General features: G+C 43.4%; 1 protein-coding gene across 4 annotated transcripts in view; it reads right to left on the bottom strand.

The window, feature by feature from the left end:
• The window catches only part of SEMA5B (semaphorin 5B), a 422,878-nt gene that overhangs the window by 190,983 nt on the left and 205,486 nt on the right, over positions 1–26,409 (bottom strand). For all 4 annotated transcript variants that reach the window (XM_083153606.1, XM_083153603.1, XM_083153604.1 and 1 more), the window contains one exon: positions 6,499–6,598. In XM_083153606.1, the coding sequence (XP_083009732.1) occupies positions 6,499–6,598 (100 nt within the window). The remainder of the gene's footprint in view (positions 1–6,498; positions 6,599–26,409) is intronic.

Below are 26,409 nucleotides of genomic sequence, written 5' to 3'. Positions count from 1 at the left end.
GTTTAGCTGCAGGGTGGGGGGTTAGGTTTGGGTGATGGGATACGAGGGTTAAGGGATAGAATTAGACTGCAGGGGGGAAGGGTTTGGGTTAGGCTGCTACAGGGAAGATTAGGGTGAGAAAAATAGAAGGAGAGTGTTAGGTTCCTAACGGTACCCCTTCTCATGATTTTTCATATCGAGAGGATGGGGTTGGTCTTTTAAACACCGGCATACTGTCTGCCGGGATATCATATGTAACCCAAATGAGAAGTACCAAAATGGAATCAGCTAGGCGTATAACTCCCAGAGACAAAAGCATCTCCTGCCTCCGGGGTTCAGGCCCTAAAGAAGCACCTACAGTACATGTACAGCAGCACCTGTTCAGTTCAAAGCAGGATCCAAATGTGACTGGTACTGTACTCTTCCAGCAGAAATCTGTAACGCACCCACATATTTAACTGGCTCTATCAAAGGAGCCCTGTTAACACACAAATTTCACCAGAAGATTTAATCGGATGGTAATATACAATATCAATTAACAACCATTTATTATGGAGATTTCAACATCACGCCCAATATCCCTGTGATATATTGTTCAAATATGTTATGCTTTAATGTTACATTTTTATGTTTTATGTCTAATACTTATATACTGTATATAAATTTAAATATTAAATTACATGCTATGTGATGTGAATATGGGTCACTATGGACTGTGTAATGTGAGTGTGGGTTGCTGTGTGCTGCGTAATGAGAACATGGGCCACTATATGCTGTGTAATGTGAATATGGGCCTCTATACGCGATGTGTAGTGTAAATATGGGTCACTACACACTGTGTAATGTACATGTGAGTCACTATGAGTTTTGTAATGTGAATATGGGTCACTGCAAGCTGTGTAATGTGAATATGGGTCACAACACACTGTATAATGTGAATATAAGTCATTACATGCTGTGTAATGTGAATATGAGTCACTATGCACTATGTAATGTGAATATTGGTCACTATGAGCTGTGTAATGTGAATATGGGTCACTGCAAGCTGTGTAATGTGAATATGGGTCACTACGCGCTGTGTAATGTGAATATGGATCACTATGAGCTGTGTAATGTGAATATGGGTCACTACGTGCTGTGTAATGTGAATATGGGTCACTACGTGCTGTGTAATGTGAATATGGGTCACTACGTGCTGTGTAATGTGAATATGGGTCACTACGCGCTGTGTAATGTGAATATGGGTCACTACGCGCTGTGTAATGTAAATATGGGTCACAGCATGTAGTGACCCATAATGATATCACACAGCACGTAGTGACCCATATTAACATTACACAGCACATAGTGACCCATATTCATATTACTCATATTCATACAGTAGTTCATGTTCCGGGAGATCCTGTCTCCAGAAACATGGCGCCCACACTGTTTGAGGACACCTCTATCGCCCCTGTGTAAATCATCAGAAAATGACCACAGGTGACACTTACCCAGTGATCTTTACCGCTGTGATGCTGGGCCGAGGGAGAGGTGAGTAGTATGAAATGGGTGCAGAGTGTACAGTGCGTGGGGCCCCTTGGACTCAGGGGCCCATGTGGACCACACACCCACTATAGATATGCAAGTGGGTCATGTAGGAGGTACGGCATGCAATGCCATGCGTAAGTGGATGTGGGCCTTAAGAGTTGATTAAAAACACATTGCAGTCTAATGAAGAAGGTTAGATAAAGGGTATGTGGTTGCACCTACACATAGGAAGCATAAACATGTGCTGCACTTCCATAATGATGGACACATAGTAACGGAATTTGGTAAATTCTGATCTGCTGAGTACATATACATTTGGTACAGGCAATTCAAATGAAAGCACCAATTTGTTTGTTTTCTTTTTCAGTATAAGGGGTTACCTTCAATTTCATGTGGGAGTGTGGTATTATTGTATGTTATCTACCTATTACTGCTTGGAGATTAATTTGTAGTGCATTAACCTACAGTATTATCACATAAAATGAAATCTTCACAAAGACATATATCAAAGCATCAGTTCAAACCCAAAAGCTTTGCCGCCCCTGCTCTCAATTCCAAGGGGGTATATAATACTTGTTATAGGTATTACTTTACATACAATCCCAGAGGTCATAACTACAACTACCTTCCTCCAATCACATTCACACTATTCCATTCCATTCTGTGCTTGTTAACTGCCAGGCTGATCATTCATAACGATGCAGCATTTAACGTGATGTATAATAAAGCAGAACAAGCCTCACGGGATGATGAATATTTAACAGAGCAATTTGAAGACTCTGATCTCCAGCATCCGGTTTTCTCACAACGTGTTGTCTTTAATCAAACTCTTTACATGACTGACTCTGATCTCCAGATAAAACATCCCAGGATCCCAATATCCCAGAGAGCAAATACGCTCAACTCAGCACTTAATCATGTTATCGATTTCATGTCAGAGTACACAGAAAATACAAGAACACATTATATACACAGTACACAATGTAAGGATGCAGTAACAGACTGTGTATATAACACACATCATATATGGGACACACAGGGCCGGCTCTACCACTAGGCAGCTTTAGGCAGCTGCCTAGGGCGCCAGGATCTAGGGGGGTGCCACCAAGTGTGCCTATAAAAATCAATGATGTCTGTGATGATCCTTGTTGTACCTAATGCAGGTGGCTGCTGTGGAACTTCTGAGACCTCACCTTTATACTTTCTGTTGAGGCATGCTTCCCTACGTTACTGCCCTCTTTTCCTGTACTCTGTTATGAGTGGCAAAGGCAAGGGTGCTGGGGGACTCCAGGGAAAGCAGGGGTCTTGCCCACCTACCAGGGGGGCTGGGTGGACCACTACATTTTTGGGAGGCTCCCTGCCATTCCAGAATGTTAGGCAAGTATGCATTAAGGGGATGGAGAATGGTTATTGGAGGCAGTATGGAGAGGCCGGGGGGGCGGGGCCTGCAGTAGGTTGAAGTTGTGCCTAGGGTCCTTACACCGGCCCTGGGGACACACAGTGCATAGTGTGAATGAAAAAAGGCTGCATATAATACATGGCATATACAGGTACACAGTATATGGGGGATATTCAGTAAGGATCTCAAAATCAAAATCTCTCTATAATGCACAAAACCATGTGCACTGCAGGTGGGGCTGATGTAACATGTGCAGAGAGAATTAGATTTGGGTGAGTTATATTGTTTCTGTGCAGGGTAAAGATTGGCTGCTTTATTTTTACACTGCGATTTAGATTTCAGCTTGAACACTCCGGGGAGTTCGAAGGAGATTGATAACGATATCATTAGCTGCCTAATTGCGATAAGCATAATGTGAGTGATTTTGGTTGGTTTGCCAAAGCAAACTTCTTCTTTAATGGACAAAACCATGTGCACTGCAGGTGGGGCAGATGTAACATGTGCAGAGAGAATTACATTTGGGTGAGTTATTTTGTTTCTGTGCAGACTTCCTTTCTCCTCTCTGTTTTTACGCTGAGGCGCTGTCTGGCGGGTGAAGCGACGGCAGTGTCTACTGTGCGGGCTGCTGGGACAAGCTCTCCTGCCTGTTTGAAGATTTATATCTTGGCTGGTGACCTCCAAGGAGGGAAGCGACTCCCACATACTGAGCTATTGTTGCGGCTGACTAGACACCAGCCACTATTCTCGATCCTCCGCCACTCCTGGGTCAAGAACTCCTGCAGCCTCGTACAGCGGATGTCCGGTAACCCCTGGTGAGTGCTGGAGCCCGAGTACCACTGGTCCCCTGCTGAATTGCTAGAATCCTGCTCTGGCACCTCTTTCCCGGGTGCCTCGTGTGTTGGGGTGATTAGTGGTGAGAACGGGAAGCGGTCTCTTTTGGGACATGCTGCCATGGTCCGCGCAGAGGGTGCCGTCGCCATCTTGCATGCATGCGCCCTGGACTGGGGCACTCCTATTCACCTGTTGTTACCTAGCTGGGACTTGTTGTAACTACTAGTTTCTGCCCTATACTCGCACTCCGGATTCCCCATCAATCGTCTGCTGCTTCTTATGCTGATGGTGGTGTGCTAGCCGCCACAACCTACTACATGCCAACTATACTGCTAATACTCTGCCTCACCTATTCTCCCATATATGACAATGGAATCTCAGGTACATCTTATCCTGCATGTGATATACGCTTCTTCTACCAGACTGCTTCTACATTTGGATGAGATTCGAGAGGGTACCCTATCCTCTTCCAGCAACCCTGAACAATGTGATGCAGTTGTTGAGGGAGATGCATCTGTGCCTAGCGATATGATGGTCCCATCTGTTTCTCTGCCAGATTCTGTTCCGGATGGGTATGCCCTTGCTGACTTTTCTCAAATTAAAAATGTTGGTTGCAAAACACCCGCAATCATTGATTGTGTTTCGCAGTTTACAGAGTCAACCAGAATGAGGGCCCAGGTGAAACTCTGATTAAGCACATCTAAATTACCATTCTATAACGTGTGGCTACTAAATAATGAGACTGCACTTGTAATAAATAAACCACACTGTGGGAGATAAAAGAAAGTGACGGAACACTGTGATTTTCACCCTTCTCGCACAGATAGTTTTCTGTTACACCATGTTGAAATAAGTTGAATTTTTCTTAGTTATTAGTAGATCAATGTGTTAAACAATTTAGTGAAATTACACAAAACATCCAGCGATTCTCTCCGTATACTAACCAAGACTTATGGGTCAGATTGCATGTCTTGTGCACGTGTGGTTTGCTTTTTTAAGATAACATCCCTACCAATGATAAAAAAATGGATCTTTCAGTATGGTACTGAGACAAAAAGCTAGTCCATGCACTGGAAAACACAGTTATCACCAAAAAAGAAAAAAGCATGTCAGAACAAATCAAAATGCAAAGCCATGTGAATTGTTTTTTTTTGTTTGTTTGTTTTTAATATATCAAGGTTATTAGTTTGTTGTACCAGAAGAACAACAGTGAAACAACATTACTATAAAAATGTTCTAGAAACATTGTGGTTAAGAATCAGAAGAAAGAGGACACAGTTGTGGAAAAAAATGTTCATCCTCCATCGGGACAATGCACCAGCCCACACAACTCTCTGTGCAAAGTATTTTTTGGCTGAGAAACAGATTGCAGTGCTAGAATACCCTCCATACTTGCCAGACCTAGTACCATATAACTTATTTATTTTTCCTGACGTAAAATCTGTACTCAAGGGAACCCATTCTGCATCAGTTAGAAATCGATGGAGTTGTTCAGACAGCGGACAGATAATGAGCTACAACAAGGCTTTGACCAAAGGAAAATAAGAATGCAATGCTGTATGGATGAAGAAGATGCGTACATGGAATGGGAATGGAGTAAAAATTACCATAATATAATTATAGCATTAGTCTCATATTTAATAGCCACAACTCATTTGCTCTCATGGAAGGAGACATTCAATTATTTTTTTCATCTATTTCAATTATACCCCATATTTTAATGGAGAAAACACATAGGATCTGGAATAAGTTAGCACATATATGTGTTCACAAGCAGAGAACACCTCCCTGTTGGTGCTGAGGCAACTTAGTTGTGGATAACTCTGAAAGACAGCTAAAAAGCAAGCACAATACTAGGATCCAAAAGGTTTGTCTGCAAAATGGACTTTTATGTAAGTGCAAAGTGATTATAGCACAACAACTTTACTTGTGTAACACATATAAGCCTGTGACTTTTAACAAAAGTGATAAAATGGAGAGTTACAAACAACCAACCAATCAGCTCCTGCTTGACATTTTTCAAACACAGGCTGTGGCATGGCAGGTAGGAGCTGATTGGCTGGCTGTTTATCACTCTCCATTTTATCACTTTTGAAGCTTAGTGCATCTGGCCCCTAGACCTTAACTAAGACTCCTAAATGCATTATGGCCGTCCATGTTGCAATGTCTTCCATGTAGATTGTAGAATGCTATAAACCTATGTTCCTTAAATTGACTAACTAGAGAGAGAAAATTAAGCAGATCACTTTCCTGTAATTGAATTTATACTGGCAGCTCATGCAGCTTGTACCTCTCTGTATCCAGCTTCAGTATACCAGGGAACACTAAGCTCTTTCAGCAAACTGGAGATTATGTGATTAATCAGACGTCACAAGAGTCGCCCGTGTTCAGCTCCTCACAGGGTCCTGGTTAATCTGTACTGGCCAAGGGCCTACAGGTCCAAAACCACCTTGCAGTTCTTAGATGTACAGTAACTAACTGCAGGACAGTGATAATTGCTGGGTCAGCAGCAGACACACAAGCGCACACAATGCACAGAACTAGAGACATACAATGAGATAACTTGTCAACAAGCTGTCATAGTGACGAGATATCGTCTGGAAAAAATGTACAGCGCTACAGAAAGAGCCAATTATTGCACAAAGGACACACTGCTGCTATCATGCTATAAAGAATTGTCACTGAAATGAATATAGTGCTACCCAGTTGACATGTGCTGTGTGAATACCATTAAATGTAAATATATTTATTGCTATTACCTGGCTCCTACAATTAGCTGGTTCCTGTTGACATCGAGCGATACCTGGGAAAAGTCCTGTACGTCACCATATGTGAAGTTCGACAGCCAAGGCTTGAGTTCTGCAAGAGAACAAAAAACTCAGATAACCTCATTCACTGGGGTACATTGACATATTCAATGGGTGAAGCACATTACTAATTCGAACCCTAATAGAGAGATACAGACTATTAACCCAATCACATCCAGAGTATGGCGAGTCTACATATATCAATCAAAAGTCCACAGCTGGATTAGCAACAGGGGCTTCCACGCACTGGGTGGCTCCACACATAGCTACATCGCAGCGGAGAAGGCACTATAGCATACCTGAACTGGGGCACTACAGTGTATTTAACACACCTGTAGTGCTGAGAGCATTTACACATGTGTTATATGTAACACGTGTTAAACATGTGTTAAATGTTATAGCTAGAAGCCCCACAAGTGAGTTGACCTGCGGCCTCCAGAAACATTAATCTGACCCTGCTTACATCTATATAAACAAATAAACATACAATATTCGTATCTACATTTATCAACTTGAGATTCAAGTACAATAATGACCTGTACATCACTGATCTAAGTAAAATCACCATCCGACAGAAGAGAATTTGAGTGAAAAATAACATTTACAGGCCGGTCTGTTGAGTCAGTGCTTTATACCACAGGGTTTTATAGCAAAGTACAAGTTACAGAGAAGAACCACATGGCCCATCCAGTCTGCCTTTTACAGTATTAGGCTTAGGTTAGAGGTTTAGGTTAGAGGTTTAGTTTGTTTAGGGTATAAGGGTTAGTTTAGGGGTACGGGTATTAGGTTTGGTTGAACGTTTTGGGTTTTACCACTTTTACACTGCCCTGTATATCCCGAATTAGTGTATGAATGCACAGCAACTCGGAATATTGTGTAATGTAAATGTACTGGGAGATGATCTCTTCTCTAAGCATGTGCACAGGACCCGCTTTTATGATGTCACCCACCCAGCATTATGCAGGGTAGGGAGACCATTGCCAGAGGTGCCACAAGCCAAGTCACAGCCAGGTAGAGACCACGTATGTCCTCAGGTGTGATCTGACTTAGCATATGGCCTATTGCACACCTTATATACCCAAATATATATATATATATATATATATATATATATATATATATATATATATATATATATATATATACACACACACACACACACACACACACACACATGCATACAATTACAAACATACAGGTTAATACACGCCTTCTTAGGTAGTGGTGATATATTCTGTCTTCTGAAATAACCTATACTTGCATTCACTATCCCAGGGAGTCTAATTACCACTTAGAAAGATGCCTAGACCCTTTAATAACAGGAATACTAATAATAACTCAGGAACCGAGGAGGACTCTGGACGGCAAATATTCCTCTAATGTACATGTCTGCTTAGGCTTAAAGAAACCTGCGGCTCTCGGATGTTAGAGGCTGGTAGAACATACTGGTACTTGTCATTTTATTACATTTCTTTCACATAAAAAATACTGTAGGTGAAGATTAACAACGTGTATAAATACATTGCACACATGGCACCAGAGCAACACAGACATCACAAATGAGTACACAACACATGCGACAAGGCAGCACTGATTATGCTAACTATCCCGATTTATTCATTTGTATTTCTGGGGTATTGTGGTATTGATTAACGCCAGCATTGTGATGCCTGCCCTCTGCTCTCACCCTGGAGCAGACGCACTGCATTCTGTATGCAGAGCAGATTCCCCAAGTAGGCTGTGATCTGCAGTATATATGCTGTCGGAGGATAGGTTAGGCGAGCAGGGAATCGGCTCACCGACAGCCAGCCATTAAGTGTAATATTTTCTGTGGAATTACAGAACAGGGAGCTGTAGTAAAGGCACTTTTTGGGAATTATATGCTTCAATAAAGAAAAAAATATATACTTTTCATTCTAACATTTTGGGAACAAATACATCCCATCTATGTAATGGACAATGTCAGTGCATCAAACACTCTTTAACACTGTGTGCGGCATATTTTGGTTCAGTAATAGGGCTTTATTTTAAAACAAGATACTAATTTTGCAATGTTGCTGTTAGAAATAAGGGCCACCAACATTTGAGTCAGAACTGAATAATAATACAGCCATCCAAGCAGTGCTATGAAGGACGTGAACAGGGCCAGATTAAGGGAGGGGCCATAGGGGCGGCTGTACCGGGGCACCCACACATTAGGGGCCCCACAATAATGTGGTTTTTCAATGTCCTTTGATGGCAGAGCTGAGAACCAGCAATCTGCTGCTGCTGAGCCCAGTGTTTCTGCTGGTGGCTGCAGCCTCGGACCCTGCTACAGCCGGAGGCAATTGCTATCACCTCACTAGTGAACAGAATGCAGCTGACAGATATTTACAGATTTAGTCACTGTGGGGGAAATATACTAAGAAAGCCGATTACGACCGATCCTCTGTACGAATGGTATGACCGAGATTGTCCGTAATCAGCTGAAAATACGACCAGAGAATATGGTAAATTTGATGCCGTATTCTCTGGAATTGTATTTTTCGATGTTGATGTGATTCATATTTGGCTGCCGAGTTTGAAGGTTTGAAGCATCGCACAGATTACTCAGAATGAGGGAGTTCTCTGTGACGTCAGCCAACCAGAAGCGGGCTCCGGGGGAGCTCCTCACCTGTTAGGCTCTGAGTGGCTATATAGACACCTGTGTTATGAATTTAACATGGGTGTCTATGATGGGAACCGGCAACTCCCATAAATAGCTTTCCCTGTGGCATAAAGGCCGCTGGCTGTTGGAGCGGGCCAAGAGCCTGGTGCTGGTTATAGAAATACAGGGGGACCCCATTTGACTTTTCCCCCTGTATTTCTGCAACCAGGACTGGTTCAATGAGCCCGGGGCTGGTTCCGCTCATGGGGGGGACCTCATGCCATATTTTTTTTATTATTAATTTAGTTTTACACTGCGAAGCCTGCATGGATCTGACTGATTCATGCAGGCAAATCTACTTATATATGTTTGTGTGTTTGTAAGTGTCACAAATCCAACAGAAAAATGTAATAATTAGTTTTAAATAGAAGCTTCTATTGTCATCCCACTTTCCCCAATGTGGAAGAATAAGCAGGGATTGGACCCCAGGGGTAACCCCAGTGCAGCAGAAAGTAGTCCCCAGAGCAAGTGACCACATTTATATAACTTTTATTGATAGGGCCCACACAGCCCCCCGAGACCTTAGGGGGTTATTCTGAATAGAGGCACAATCACTCTCTAATGGACAAAACCATATGCACTGCAGGTGGGGCAGATGTAACATGTGCAGAGAGAGTTAGATTTGGGTGTTTTATTGTTTCTGTGCAGGGTAAATACTGGCTGCTTTATTTTTACACTGCAATATAGATATCAGTTTGAAGTACACCCCACCCAAATCTAACTCTCTCTGCACATGTTACATCAGCCCCACCTCCAGTGCGCATGGTTTTGTCCATTAGAGAGTGATTGTGCCTTTCCGAGTGAATCAGAATAAACCCCGTAATCCAACCCTGGATGTGAGGCCGCTTCCCTTATATTAGACAACTATTTGAGAGATCTGTGCACATAGCACACATCCTTAGATTTTTAACCACATGTATATAAAACCTAACATTTCCTTGTATATAAATAATTCACACCTTATACAGTATGAGAAGGAGCATTGTGACATTCAGGCAAATGTAATTTAATGACTGTTACATTGTATATACATTTCACTGACTGAATACATTATTTCTTCCTTCTGTGTTTCTCAGACCTTTTCTATCACCTCAGCAGTTTTATTTCTTGGGGGTTTTTTGGCCCATAAATAAAACACCACAATAAAATGAACTGAGGGTGATTGCACTTTCCAAGTTCAATAAAAAGTGACAACTTTACCAACAGTAAATGGCACATAGGTATACATACAGCACAAATTCTATATACAATATTTAGTAATGCTGGCAAAAGGTCATAATGGTATTTTGTGAGTATCTTAAATGGGTCTTCCTCTGTATGTAAGAACTTTCTCAGTCTATCTAGATGCTAGACTATCCATTAGTGCTCTGTAACATTTTATAACTATTCATTCTACTAAAATCTAGATGCGGTACTTGTGTATTATCTGGGCGCCTGATTTTTTCATCTTAAGTGATTGTACAACCAAAAATCTGTCTCATCGCATCGCATGCGATGCGATTGGACCCGATTTTTAATTGTACAGGCACCCAGATGCCTGATTCCTATGTCAAATTTTATATAGTGTGGCGAACACAGTGAGCCACCGAGCCCCAAGCTTGGCGAGCGCATCGAGCCCCGCGAGGGGACGCAGAATACGAGCCTGAAGCATGGCAAACGCAGCGAACCCCGCGAGGGGATGCGGAATATATGTGAAGTAATACGCGTCCCCTTGCGGGGCTCGGTGGCTCGCTGCGTTTGCCACACTATATAAAATCAACTCCATGCCGACGTGGATAGTGGGGGTATGAAAAGGTCATAGGACGCGTATCACCGGCGCTCGCCACGCTTCGGGTTGGCGTTGATCATGGGGTGGCGTTAACAATGGGGGGGCATTTTACCTACTCATTAACCATCAGGGTGGGTATACAATAAAAAATCGGGTCTGGGGGGCCATGTAACATTGGGTCCAATGTAAAAATCGTGTCGGTCGCATCGCATCACATGGCATTGTAATGGCATGCGATGCAACCGATTTTTACATTGTACAGGGAACGTCCAAAACCCCCAAAAATCGGGTCCCATCGCGTCTCATCGCATGCCTTAATTAGTGGCATGCGTTGAAAAAATCTGGCGCCCAGATATTACACAAGTACCCTAGATGCAATACTTATTTATTTGGTGGTCAAAAAAATATTAATGTCACGTGTTGTATTTAATGTTGTATTTAAATTGTTTGGTGTGGAAACCAAGAACATATTTATTGGTTTCATTATTATTTGCCCACAATGTGGTATTTACAATTGGCGATATGCATGCAATACCTCATGGGGATATGGTTACATGCCGACCATACAGTTTCAAGGGGGCACCAAGGCACCACTCCACCCAATAATTTTCAGGCACTTTTATTTTACTATTGCCAGGAAGCTGTTTTAGCAGTAGGAGCTGCAGCAACATGCTCTGTGAGGCTGAGCAGCTCCTCCTCCTTGGGCTCTGAGTCTGCTCTGTGACCTGAGCTCCTGGCTGCTGTGCCAGTTTATGGAAGGCTGGATCAGTACCAAGCCAACTTGAAAAGGAAGACTAATGTCCACACCAGCATCAAGGGATTTTTTTCATGTGTGTGTTGTGTTCTGGTGTTTGTGTGTGTTGGGGCCTGGCCAGGCCCCAGTACTTTTTTTGGGGGGGCGTGGCCTAATCATGGGACGCATGACCTTCTACTCAGAATAAGGTAATGTGTATCCCACTGGGCCTCTCCTTCAGACCTGGGTCCGGGTAATTAGTAACCCCTCCTCCCTATCTCGACACCACCGGTTGTCTGTAAGTAGGGCAGGAGTGTGACTGCTGATGGTGTTTGTAGGTGTTTGTAGGGGGGGTTAGGGATACAACTACTACTGGATTTGGTAAGGGGGGGTGTGTAACTGGTGTTGGTGTTGGGCTGTTGGTAGGGAGTGCATATAGAAGTACTAGTAGCTGGTAGCACAGCAATTGAATAGCTCCAACAGGAACGCAGGATATTCTGCTGTCGGTGCTACAATTGAATTCCTCCCAATGTATTCACAGTGGATTTGTTGGCCCATACTGTGTTGTATTTACATACTGTAGGTGTGTTCACAAAGAGCCAGGCAATTCTCACTAGGACTGCCAAGTTCCCGGCCCCGTTCTTTGCCCGAAAGCTACCAGCAGTGAGGCTGCAGGCACCGCTTATGATGGATGTGCTGTGTTTTAGCAGAATTCTGCTGAGGAGCTGTACATTAGTGAGTGGTGCAAACCAGAAGGCCTGATGGGTGAAATGTCAAAAGAATTCTAGGAAAATGAATCACAGTATATTACTGCTGGCTGTGAAAAGACATCAGTTTTCCTGTCAACACGTTAACTCCTTGTCTGACATTAGTAAAGGGAAGCGCTGTTGTTTAGAACTAAGCAATGTAAAAATACAGCCGTTTTTTTAGGTAATCAATGGCCCTATTTATGAAACTATGTTATTCAGAAATCCCTGCAGAAATAGCAGTTGCTCCATCATTTTTCGATTTTTAATGATCAGGGCATTTATCAGTTCTTAACTTGCAGTATTTCAGCTTTCTATCCCGAATCTCCACCGCCCTCCCAATCATCCTCTATGGTGATTGTTTCTATTAGCTAACTTTGACTTTATTTACACGTTAGGAAAATCCTGGATGAGTGGAGAGATGGGGGGGGGGGGGGGGGGGTGATTTACTAAGCAAAACACCGTAGGAATTGGCGTATTCATATTCAGTCGTATTCGTGTTTGGGCACATATTCGTATTTTTGAAATTTACTAATGCAGAAGTACGTTAGCATTTTGCCTTTTTATGGCCAATGCTATCAATCATATTTGTACTCTGTTATTATTTTATGTTAATTTTAAATATTACTAACAATTCGTAGGTGTAAACAAGTAAAAATCTTTTTAAAAAAGACTGAAAAATACTCCATGATTTCCAGGCGTATTTCACATTTTCAATATGTGAAATTACTCAGACGTTAGCCCACAGCTACTCCCATGAACAAATGTGTGCCTTATAAAAGACCATTAAACACACTTCTCTGCTTGTTACAAACAGAGATGGGTACTCATTTATTCATTGAGAAGTTTTTATTGTGGGATGTGGGCTACCTGATGTCCTGACCCATGCATCGGAGAAAACGCCAGTGTCATGAAACATCAGCAGCAGCTTGTGCAGGTTGCTCAGAGGCTGTGTATCCCTCGTTTAATCCTTCCCCACCTGACTACTCTCACTATCAGACACAGACATTGCACACACAAGCACACACAAGAACATACAACACACTGAAAAATAAAAAGACAAAGAACACCCTCCTATCCTTTCCTCTAACACACGCAAACACATATAAACTTCACTCACAAATAAAGACTTAATACTAAATTAAATTACAACACAATCCACAATACAACTTTCAAACAAATAAACCACTCCACAATCACTAGATAACTCAGCAAACTCCAACCTCTCCTGCACTCTACACAACACGTCTATCTAACCCACTAGGAGCCGGGGAGCGCGTGGGGGTTTTATATGGCTGGAAGAACACTCCCCACAAAGTTACTTTCTGTTAAGCGAAATTCACGTGTGTATTCTTCAATATAAGTATGTTTAAAACACACACACACACAAGGCAGAAAAAACGCAAAAATACGTATGGAAACCAAAATACGAATATGGAAACAAAAATACGACTCTATACGACAAAATACGCCATTGAAAAATAGGAAGTGTAAAAATACGACAGGTTAGAAATTTTGGGGAAAAAAAATACGACTACCAAATACAAAAACACTACCGATGCCAGTTGTATTTAGTTATATCCAAAATACAAATACGACTGAAATGTGCCACTGAGGCATAATTATCAATGAACGAACTGGCCTCATTGGTAATAAAAACAGTTTTTTTACTTTGTCATGATGGCGATGACACTCATTGCGCAAATCTGAATACACTCTCCCAGCAAAGTGACGAGTTAAACCTTATTATTCAGGACCTACATCACGCAATACATTTTCTTGGTAAATTTGATTGATTAGCGGCAATAATAGAAATGGTAATAAAAAAATTCTAATGTGCAATGTGAAAAATGATGGTCATAGTAACTATATATGAAATGATTGACTGGGCAGCCTACCCATTTATTTGGAGCCAGTGACTGAGGGACATTAACATAGACTGATATGGACCAATACTGATACAGTTGGACTTTTTTTATTTTATTAAACAAAACAAACACCTTTAAAGAATGCTGCAAACCTTTTCATCATTCTGATTTTTCAGTTAGAAATTAAGTTTAGTGCAAAATTAATTTTTATTGTTATTATAACAGAAAAACATAAACAAATATTACAGAATATGCTTTGGCAGACAATGGTCTCTAGATGCGTATTGTTACAATGAAATCAGTGAATTGGACGTATAGAGACCAAGGAAAAAGTTGGCGATAAAAGAAAAGGGGGAAGAGAAACAGACTAGGGATGAGGGGTGGGGGAGGGGTAGCTCTGATACCTACGAGGTGTTGTCATAGCTCAGTTAAATATGGTAATGAAAGAAGGGGAATATCACCAAGTGGGACCAAAGATAAGCTGAACTGGGTATACACGAGACTGCATCCAAACCAAAAGGGGCTGGGGTCGCAAGTCCTGTTCCTTAAATGGGTTGAGGGGGGGGGGGGGGGGGTGCGATGATGTACTTATACGTTTTCGAGTCTTTGAAGTCCATCCAGCGGAACCAAGTATCCCTGAAAGACATATGTGTATCTTCCGTAGAGGACACTTTAGTAAGCCAGTCTCTGATAGTTGGAGGAGAGGAGGATTGCCAGCGTACTGGAATGACTGCCTTATCTGCGTTATTAGGGTGACATAGCAAGGATCTCTTGTATCTTGTTATCGGGACAGGGGACAGGTGGAATAGCCAAAACAGTGAGTTAGAAGGGACAGGTTCACCTATAATAATAGCAGAGAGTCTAAGGACTACTGACCAAAATGGATGGAGGAGCGGGCATTGCCACTATATATGAAGTGGGTTGCCAGGAGCGTTAGAGCAGAGCCAGCAGATATTAGGTAAACCAATCCCCATTTTAGAGAGTACATCGGGGCATCTATACCAGCGGGATATTAGCTTATATTGGGTCTCCCGGACCCCCACACTAGGAGAGCAGGCATGGGCCAGACTAAATATCTTACCCCAGTTGTTTTCCCCCACCTCTTCACCTAGTTCCAAGTCCCAGGCTTTAGTAAAGTGCGGAAGACCAGGGCTTACATCTTCAGATAGAAGATTGTATATCAAAGATATAGGGGGAAATTTACTAATATGAAAAACCTAGTTTTTCGTATTAGTATTTTCCCTACGACTGCATACGACTGTTTCAGTCGTATGCAAAGTCGTGTTCCGGAGAGGAAATTACAAAGCAGTCATATACGACTGCTTTGTAACCCTCCGATGTCGTATTCATTCGTATTAGCTGGCCGTATATACGGCCGCTAATACGAATTTTTGTGGCAGTCTGCACGGATCAGTCAGATCCGTGCAGGCTGCAGTGTGTAGAAAAATATAGAAAAAAAAATAAACAGAAAAAAAAAAACAGCGTGGGGTCCCCCCCACAGCCATAACCAGCACCAGGCTGAAAGAGCCGGGGCCGGTAATTAAAAATCAGGGAACCCGACAGATAGGGGTTCCCCGATTTTTAACAACCAGCCCCAGGCTCCAGGTCCGGGGCTGGTTCCCAAAATACGGGGGACAAAATGACTAGGGGTCCCCCGTATTTTAAGAACCAGCCCCAGGCCAAACCAGCCAGCAGGGTAATGCCACAGTCGGGGGGAGACTTTTTATACAAGTCCCTCCGGCCAACGCATTCAGCCCTACCGACCAGTCAGCCTGGCCAGGGGCCCTGGGGGAGTGGGGACCCCCACAATAAAGGGGTCCCCCCCCCCTCCAGGACTTACCTGACCAGGCTGAAGCCTGGTGCTGTCCCCGGTGGCCCTGTGCGGTGATCTTGGTGTAAAAAATAGAACAATAAACTATTGTTTTAAACTGTGGAACTATGAGTCCCAGCAAGCCTCCCCTGCAAGCTGGGACTTGGTGAACCACAAGTCCCAGCCTGCGGGGCATTAAAGGGCCCGCTGGGTCTTGTAGTTTCACAGTAAAAAAAATAGTTAAATAAATACACACTGACACCTGAAAAATAAAAGTTTAATACATACATTACACACCCACTGATACTTACCTATCTTGATCCCGTAGGTAGGTCCCAGAGTCTTGATCCGGTGCCTTGTCCTGGTTCCGGATCCTGTCGTCTTTCTTCACCATGTCGATCTTCATATCGGCGTCAGGTCTGGGTCCGAAGAAATCCATGGTGGACCTGTGGAAGGAAATCCAACTCACCAAGGTCCTCCATGGAAGTTCTTCTGGCTTGGTCCGACGTTGTCCAGGCATTCTTCCATCTTCTTCCATCTTCTGGCTTCTTATTCACGCTGCCAGCGACTCCAGCAAAGCTCCCCGACTGTCAGAGCCGCAGAGATGTTTCCTCCTCGGCGTTTGGACTAAGAATGAATTCTGGCCAATCAGGAGCCGACTTTCCGGGCTCCTGATTGGCCGCTAGGCGGCTCCTAATAGGCCAGAATTCATTCTTAGTCCAGACGCCGAGGAGGAAACATCTCTGCGGCTCTGACAGTCGGGGAGCTTTGCTGGAGTCGCCGGCAGCGTGATTAAGAAGCCAGAAGATGGAAGAAGATGGAAGAATGCCTGGACAACGTCGGACCAAGCCAGAAGAACTTCCATGGAGGACCTGGGTGAGTTGGATTTCCTTCCACAGATCCACCATGGATTTCTTCGGACCCGGACCTGACGCCGATATGAAGATCAACATGGTGAAGAAAGACGACATGATCCGGAACCAGGACAAGGCACCGGATCAAGACTCTGGGACCTACCTACGGGATCAAGATAGGTAAGTATCAGTGTGTGTGTAATGTATGTATTAAACTTTTATTTTTCAGGTGTCAGTGTGTATTTATTTAACTATTTTTTACTGTGGAACTACAAGACCCAGTGGGCCCTTTAATGCCCCGCACGCTGGGACTTGTGGTTCACCAAGTCCCAGCTTGCAGGGGAGGCTTGCTGGGACTCATAGTTCCACAATTTAAAACAATGGTTTATTGTTCTATTTTTTACACCAAGATCAGCCCGGTGGCCACCGGGGACAGCACCAGGCATTAGCCTGGTCAGGTTAGTCCTGGAGGGGGGGGGACCCCTTTATTGGGGGGGTCCCCACTCCCCCAGGGCCCCTGGCCAGGCTGACTGGTCGGTAGGGCTGAATGCTTTGGCCGGGGGGACTTGCATAAAAAGTCTCCCCCCGACTGTGGAATTACCCTGCTGGCTGGTTTGGCCTGGGGCTGGTTCTTAAAATACGGGGGGACCCCTAGTCATTTTGTCCCCCGTATTTTGGGAACCAGCCCCGGACCTGGAGCTGGTTGTTAAAAATCGGGGAACCCCTATTTGTCGGGTTCCCTGATTTTTAATTACCGGCCCCGGCTCTTTCAGCCTGGTGCTGGTTACAGCTGTGGGGGGGGGACCCCACGCTGTTTTTTTTTATTTATTTATTTATTTTTTCTATTTTTTTACACTGAAGCCTGCACGGATCTGAGTGATCCGTGCAGGCTTAAAGCAAATACGACAGGGAAAGCAAGGTGTATTTTCCTGTCGTATTTGCGTGCCTGTTTTACACTAATTAGCAGCCGTATTATCAGTAAGGCTGCTTAGTACATCAGGAACCACCATTCTTTTGAATGGTGATTCCTGTCGTATCCTATCGATGGTGTAGACATTCGTATTTGTAAATACAAAAACGAATGTCCCATCATTAGTATTAGGAATTGTTGTATAAATACAAATGTGTAAAAAATAGGTGTATTTCTGCCTACGAATACACCTTTTTACGAATCCATTTTGGTAAATTTCCCCCATAGTATGGGTGGGAGCCGAGGGGCCATTGCACAGAAGTTCAAAGGGAGTCAGGGTATTCGGGGATGCGCCGGAATGACCCAACGACTTGAGGAAGTGGTGTACCTGCAGATATCGCCAGTATTCAGTATGAGATAGATTCCATCCACTTTGTAGGTCGTTAAAAGACGCGATTGTTTCCCCGCTCACCAGCTGTCCAACCCTAAAAAGGCCTCCCTCCAGCCAGCATCGGAAGGCCCTGAGATTCAGTCCTGGGGGGAAATGGGTATTGGCGAGAAAGGACAAGTAGGGGGAGTTCTTGGAGGAAATAGAAGGGTTCTTTCTCATAGACCTTAAGCAGGTTACCATGGGCCCAATGGTGGGGTGGATAGACCTAGGAGTTACGGGGAGCTATGGGAAATTGGGATTGGGAGGGCTTGGTTTTCAACTTGTACCCATTGTTTAACCGTGTCAAATCTTGACCATTCAAGCACTCTTGCTAGGAGGCAGGCATTATAATATCCTAATATATTGAGGAGGCGAAGACCCCCTTGTCAGTAGACCTATGTAGAATGTTAAGTTTCAAGTGTGGTCTTCTCCCACCCCAGACAAACTCTCTTATGAGGGACTGGATCTCCAGGAACCAGCAATGTGGTATCTTAATAGGAAGGGTTTGCAGAAGGTACAGAATTTTAGGAAGAGTGTTCATTTTTAACCCCTTCACGACATATGACGTATATATACGTCATATGTCGGTTGCGGGGGAATCAAGCCAGCTCACGGAGTGAGCTGGCTTGAAAGAGAGCAGGTAATGGCTGTATATTACAGCCAGGTCCCTGCTCTCACGGCCACGAGCGGCGAGTTCGCCGATCGTGGCCGTTTAACCCTTTAAGCACCGCGGGCAAAGCGCCCGCAGTGCTTAAATAGCTGATCGGAGGGGGGGCGCCCCCCTCCGGCGCCGATCGGGGCCCCCCGCAGCGAGATCGGAGGGTGCCGATCGGTTGCCATGGTAGCCAGGGGTCTAATGTAGACCCCTGTGCTGGCCGTGTATGCATTCCTATTACATCCTGCCTCAGGCAGGATGTAATAGGAAGTGCATAAAATCACTACGTTCAGCCATAGAGCTTTATGGCTGAACCTAGTACAGGCGATCGCGCCCCCTAGTGGTCAAGTACACTAGGGGGCCTTGTAGTAAAAGTAAAAAAAAAAAAAAAATAAAGTTTAAAAAAAAAAAAAAATATTAAAAGTTCAAATCACCCCCCTTTCCCCATTTCCCAAATAAAAATAAATAAAAAATAAAAAAAATAAACATATTTGGTATCGCCGCGTTCCTAAAAGTCCGATCTATTAAAATATAACATTAGTTATCCCGCACGGTTAAAGGCGTAAACGTAAAATAATCCCCAATGCCAAAACTACGTTTTTTGGTCGCATCGCCTACCCAAAAAAAAATAGCTAAAAGAGATCAGAAAGTCGCCCATATCCCATAATGGTATTAATTAAAAAGTACACTTCAGCCCGCAAAAAATGAGCCCTCACCCAGGTCCGTAGGTGGAAAAATAAAAAAGTTATAAGCCGCAGAACATGGCGACGCGACGCAAATTCGAAAAACCGTAACATATTCTATTTTTTTTTTTTGGCGTAAAACGTAACGAAAACTATATAAGTTTGGTATCACCGGAATCGTAACGACCCATAGAATAAAGATAACCCATCATTTTAAACGAACTATGAACTCCAAAAAAAACGTAACCAGCGCAAAATTGTGGAATTGCGTTTTTTTTTCTTTTTACCCCACATTGAATTATTTCCTGATTCCCCAGAATATTATACGGTATAGTAAATGGTACCATTAAAAAGTACAACTTGTCCCGCAAAAAAAAAGCCCTCATGTGTCTATATAGCCGGAAAATTAAAAAAGTTACGCTTATTTGAACGCAAGGAGGAAAAAAAAAAAAAAAATTACCTTAAAAGGCAATGTCGTGAAGGGGTTAATATACCCAATCGTCCAAAACCAGAAAAAGAACCCCGCTCTCCTGGTTCGCAATTCGGAGTGTATTTTGGCCAGTAGAGGTGAGAAAATAGCTCCAAATAAGTTGGAGAGATCTCTGGTGATGACCACACCCAGGTATTTCAGCTGAGAGGGGTGCCAGGTGAAATGAAAGGCAGTTTTAAGGCCTGCTAAGGCAGTGGTAGGGACTGTGATGTTAAGAGCTACCGATTTGGTGTAGTTCACCTTAAAGTTAGAGAGGTCCCCGAACAGTTTAAATTCCTCTAGTAAGTTGGGTAGTGAGGTGAAAGGGGAGCTGATAGTGGCCAATAGATCGTCAGCGAAGAGTGCCAATTTATATTCCGTCCCGTTTACATCGTATCCGGAAATGTTAGGGTTCAGCCTAATGGAGCATGCTAGCGCCTCCATACATAGGACAAAGATAAGGGGGGACAAGGGGTTCCCTGGCGGGTGCCATTGTTGATAGCGAAAGGGGCAGAGAGGGAACCATTTACTCTAACCCTCGCTGACGGGGAGCAATAGAGGGAGAGGATGTGCCGGAAGAATAGAGGGCCCAACCCCAAATGCCGCAGCACCCCGGCCAAAAAGCCCCAGTCAATTCGATAAAACGCCTTTTCGGCGTCGGTAGATAATAAGATCGCTGGGACCTTCGTGGTAAAGATGTGATGTAGAAGGGCCAATATCTTGGAGGTGTTGTCTCGAGCCTCACGACCCGGTACAAACCCCACTTGATCAGAATGTATGATAGATGGGAGATACACCTTCAACCTATTGGCACGGAGTTTAGCAAATAATTTGACATCACAATTGAGGAGGGATATCGGCCGGTAGCTAGGGCACAGGGACGGATCCTTACCCTCCTTAGGGATCACCATGATATGAGCTTCAAGGGATTGTCTAAAGAAAGGGGATTGTTCTGAGACAGCATTAAAGGCCTCTAAAAGTAAGGGGAGCAGTTTGTCCTTGAATGCTTTGTAGTATGTAATGGAAAAACCATCTGGGCCAGGACTCTTACCCGAAGGGGATGATTTAATAGCTTCCTCTAGTTCCATCAAAGTAAAGGGCCTCTCCAAAGCCTCACTGTCTTGAGCTGTGAGGTGAGGGAACCCTACTCTCGTTAGGTAATCCCTAATGGCTTGCTGTTTCACTGAAAAATCTGAGTAGGCTGCTGAGGTGGAAATATTGTAAAGGAAGGAATAGAAAGTGCAAAATTCCACTGCAATCTTATTGGTATCATGGAGGATAGAAATTAAGTTTAATAATGTTTGTTAAATACCAAAATAGAGTCCATCATACTAGGGGGTAAAGTTTATTCTTTATATTTCTTATTGTTACACAGAGAAGCATCGCATGGATCTGAATGATCCGTGTGATGCTTTAGGGATTTGTATTTGGCAGCCTGGAAATTTGGCAGCCAAATATGAATGCCCACCATCGGAAAATACGAATCCTGAGCTTTGTAAGTTTGCCGAGTTCAAAGGCCAATCCCATTCATAGCTGTTCAAACCAGCTATGAATGCGATGCGATCAAAACGATGATTTAATTGTACATGCACCCTGATTGGTGATTAGTATGTTATATGCACACCCATTGTTAATGCCACCGCCACTATTAACGCCAACCCGAAGCGTGGCGAGCGCAGCGAGCCCTTGTGGGGCCGTGGTACGCGTCCTCCGACCTTTTCATACCCCCACTATCCACGTTGGCGTGGAGCTGATCTTATATAGTGTGGCGAGCGCATTGAGCCACCGAGCCCAAAGCGCGGCAAGCGCAGCGAGCCCCGCGTGGGGACGCGGATAACTTCACATGAATTATGTGGCCCCACGCTCGCCACACTATAAAAAAACATTCCCACGCTGACATGGATAGTGGTGGTATGAAAAGGTCAGAGGACGCGTACCGCTGCCCCTGCGGGCTTGCTGCGTTCACCGCGTTTCGTGTTGGCGTTGATAGTGGGGGTGGCGTTAACAACGGGGGTGCATTTAACATAGTAATCACCCATCAGGGTGCCTGTACAATTAGAAATCGCATTGCATGCCATTGTAATGGCATGCGATGCGATATTAAAATTGTACAGCTCTTATCTCAAACCATCGCATACCACTAATTAAGGTATGCGATGGTATGCGACGGACGCCGTGCTAGGAAACAAGTACCAAGTTTTCTTTGATTTTTAACAATAGTAAGCCTGTATCTCTGTCTATCTCTATATAGAGATAGACAGACTACATAAAAGTTAAGGTTTAATTGAAACATTAACCATCAAGGACAAGCAGAGTGTTTCCAGAGTGCACCTTTTTCCTCCACTTTTTCTCTTTTGTATAATACTGTTATATTTGGAGAAAGGTAGCACCAAGTTCCTAAAAACAAGGAAGAAATATAATATATTTTGGAAACAGAAGTATCTCAGTTTCAAAGTAGAATCGAAAACCCCTACCTTAATTCACCTGAGTCAAATGCCAGAGACCGTTCTGTAGAACAGATATTAGTTTATGTTCCTGTAGAAAAAATGTAGCCTCAGTGGTTTGTGTGGAAGGCTGTGGAGCACATCCCATAAGGCAATTTTCAAGAACTTCTAATAGGCCTGCTGTCGAGAACATCTGATCAGCCAGTGGGGAATAACATCTGATTGGGAAGTGGTGAAGAAAAATGTAATTGGGAGTCTTTGGAAAACATCAAACTGGGAAGCAGTGGAGAACATCAGATTGGGAGGCTGTGGAGAACATCTGATTGGCCAGTTGTGGAGAATATTTTATGGCTGGCTGTGGAGAATATCTGATTGGGAGACTATACAGAACATCTGATTGGGAGGTTATAAAGGATATCTGATTGTGAGGTTGTGAAGAAAATCTGATTCAGACGCTGTCAACAACATCTGACTGACTGCATAGCTTCAAAAGCAGTAGGGGAGGAGAACCTCCAACCTATTCTCAGATTTGACATAGACTGACGGGTGGATTTCTTGTATATTTTTACTGAATGTCACCTATATAGCTTTGCCCTTACTGAAACATAAGTTCAGCATGTACATCATTACTATAAAATCGAGGACTAGAGGTTGTGTAGACTGCCATGTGTCACGCTGGGTACACATTATACAATGTGTACCATCCCAACATCAGCAGCAACAGGACCCAGTGGGGAAGCCGGCATCTGCAAGGTCATAAGTCTTAAGAAATCTTCATTACAAAAAAAAAAATGGTGCTATGGATATGTGGGTAGATGACATATTTAACTTTTAATTTGAAGTCTCTTCCAGGCTGCACTACAAGCTTAAATCCACATTTAACACAGAACGATTTCTTAACGAGACACTTTAATGGTGTCTGAAACTATTAGCCAGACACATGTAACTGCTACACGCCTCTAATTCCAGAGACTTCATTTGTGGGAAACAATTAATCTGGTTTTAAAGCATCAGGAATGGGTGAAGATTTAATTAAAGATAAGGTGCATAAAAAACAAACCCAGACTCTTCCAGAATTACAAATCGTCAGGGTAGGAATGGTGGGAGGATGAAGAATGAGCAGAGCTTTGTATATCGAACTATAGTACAGTCCACTGCAAAATACTTTCAGGTGGACTGATGGCATGGGTATTGCTTTCTTACTGAGTACATGTGGGCAGATCATCAATTATACATATTTGCACAAATGTTCATGAGGATATGCCAATGTATACAAAGCAATGCATGGATGTGAGGGATTTATTGGGAAATTTGTGGCTTTATTCTCAAATTGTTGGTTGGAAACAGATATTTGTTGTGCCGAATATAGGAACATACAGCAAAATCACATAGTACAAGGGTGGTCATACCGGACAGTAACAGAGAATTTTACAAAGAAGAAATATAAAAATCAGATTACATAATTAATTGATACCACGGAGTGGGAGTGATTACATTATAATCTTATATGCTAAGGGCAGAGGTAAGAGGAGGGTGATAGTCTTGGTAAATAACTGGGGTAGATTTACTAAGTGGTATGTAGCAGGAAGCTGCATCAACAAGATGTATTAACATCTCGGGCGCTGACGTGGGGGAGAGAAAATGTCCCCCTCTGGCGATTCCCATCAAAGCACATAGCGCATCATCCTAGTGCTGATTCGCTATTACTCAGTGCCTGGCCACCTGCTGCAGCTGTGAATATCAATAGCTGAAAGTGTTGCTGACTGTTCATACATTGCCCCGCTATGGCATGCTATCTTAAAGATACCAGTCAGCGACCATGTCCCACTGGGTACACATCTTATAGTGTGTAGCCAGCTTATTTGTTTGCATTAGAAATACTTACTACACAAATATTTACAATTTATGTATAATAAAATATGGCCATTGATGCATATCTGCAAAAAAAGAAATGATTTAATAAAAACCCTGTGCACATACTCTGAGCAATATGATTTTTTTGGGCACAGTGTCCCTCTGCAACAGCAGCCTTAGTTAGTCTAACCTTATTCACTCTGCTTGTCGCAACTCGACTTGCAAGGAAACTGAGCCTGGCCACTCCTAGATAATGGGGGTGACACACCCCTTCTAGAAATGCCAGCTATCCTGATCCCCTCCTTGCAAACACCTCTGCGTGTCACTCAGGCAGAGGAGTTCGCTGTTGTGCAATGCAAGAACCGCCCCTTTCGATATGTGATACAGTGAACATGATTGGAGCTTTTTAAAGCATCTCAAAATAAATATATTAAAATAAAAAATGCAAGCTAATTTGTATTTGCTCCCCTTGCATTATAACATTGTTTATTCCATTTACATTTAGATATGTAGCACATGAATGTTAGCTTGATTTTTACACTGAAATTTAGATTTCAGATTAGACACACCCCACCCAAATTGAATCACTAATAACCCTTTCACATTGCAGAGCCGGGTTGGGCCAGGTCCACCGCATTAAACCCGGGTCGCCCATTATACAGAAAGTGACCCAGGATTTCACCCTTCTTATAATACTACTTTCAGACCGCAAATACCGTGTTGCACACGGGATTAGGACACGGGTCCCATCCCCAGAGCAACATGGCAATGCGGTCTGAAAGTTCCGACACCGACACGGCATATTGCCGAGTCGGTGACGTCACATGGGGCGGTGCTGGGCGGCGGCGCGTCATCGGGGGCTCCGGAGGAGGCAGTACTTGGAGCTGACAGTGCTGCCTCCTCCATACTGTGAACGGGACACGGGTCGCTCGACCCAGGCACCCGTTCACACTGCACTTGACACGGGTCATAGCCGTGTTCAACCCTGGCCATTACCAGGGTTGAACACCCGTGTTGCTCGACCCGTGGTGGCCTTTTCAGACCGCACCGTGACCCGTGTTTAGGCCCTGTGAACACGGCAATAAGCCGTGTTCGGAGTGCGGTCTGAAAGCGGTATAACCCAGGTTGAATTGCTGGGTTTGTCGACCTGGGTTACAAGCTATGGTGCTTTCACACCGCACCTCGACCTGGGTCTATAGGTCATTAATGAGAAAGGGGGTATAAGCCCAATTTACATCTGCCTAACCTGCAGTGCTACGTGGTTTTGCCTAGGTGTAGTAACATGCCTTTTTTTTTCTTGATACTTCCAAATCAGACACAGAATTACACACAGTCATCATATTATGACCGATAGCAGCCACCTCATAACCTTAGTAATTCCACGGGCAGCAGGTCATTCAGTTCACAAATTGTAATGCTATAGAACATACAACAAAGTAGGGCCCCTCAGACATCTTTTTTAAGGCAGCACTTTGAAATGCAATTACAAGTTGAACATCCCTTTCCTGACAAAGGTCAGTTGTGGAGAGGAATCCCTGGAGAAAGCTATAGAGATCCTATAACTTTCAACATCGACTCCAGGGAACATCGTTTGAAAAGGTCATTAAAAGATTATTTGTTTCACCTTGGGAACTAAAGTAACTACTGAAATTTCAAACTCTTTATTTCCCCATTTTTGTGAGGAGCAGAGAAGAATAAAGAAAAAGATGAAGTTAACAAGAAATAGAGGAAGAAAATGAGCTATGGGGAACACAAAACCATACAGATCATTAACCAAACCACAATAGACGCACATTAATAAAAAACAAAGATGTCAGAAATGAGTGTCTCTAAAAGGATTTAGGACCAAAGTAGGTTCAGATTTAGTATCAACAGAAGATACAAAGGCTCATTTAGAATCTGCAGAGATGAGTCTAGCTCCTTATTAGCATTTATTTGACTAGTTCACAGACT

This window comes from Crinia signifera, chromosome 7 (assembly GCF_055691185.1).
Source record: "Crinia signifera chromosome 7, ASM5569118v1, whole genome shotgun sequence".
NCBI classification, from domain to species: Eukaryota; Metazoa; Chordata; class Amphibia; order Anura; family Myobatrachidae; genus Crinia; species Crinia signifera.
The sequence above is the reverse complement of the archived record's forward strand: the minus strand, read 5'-3'. Positions and strand labels throughout refer to the sequence as shown.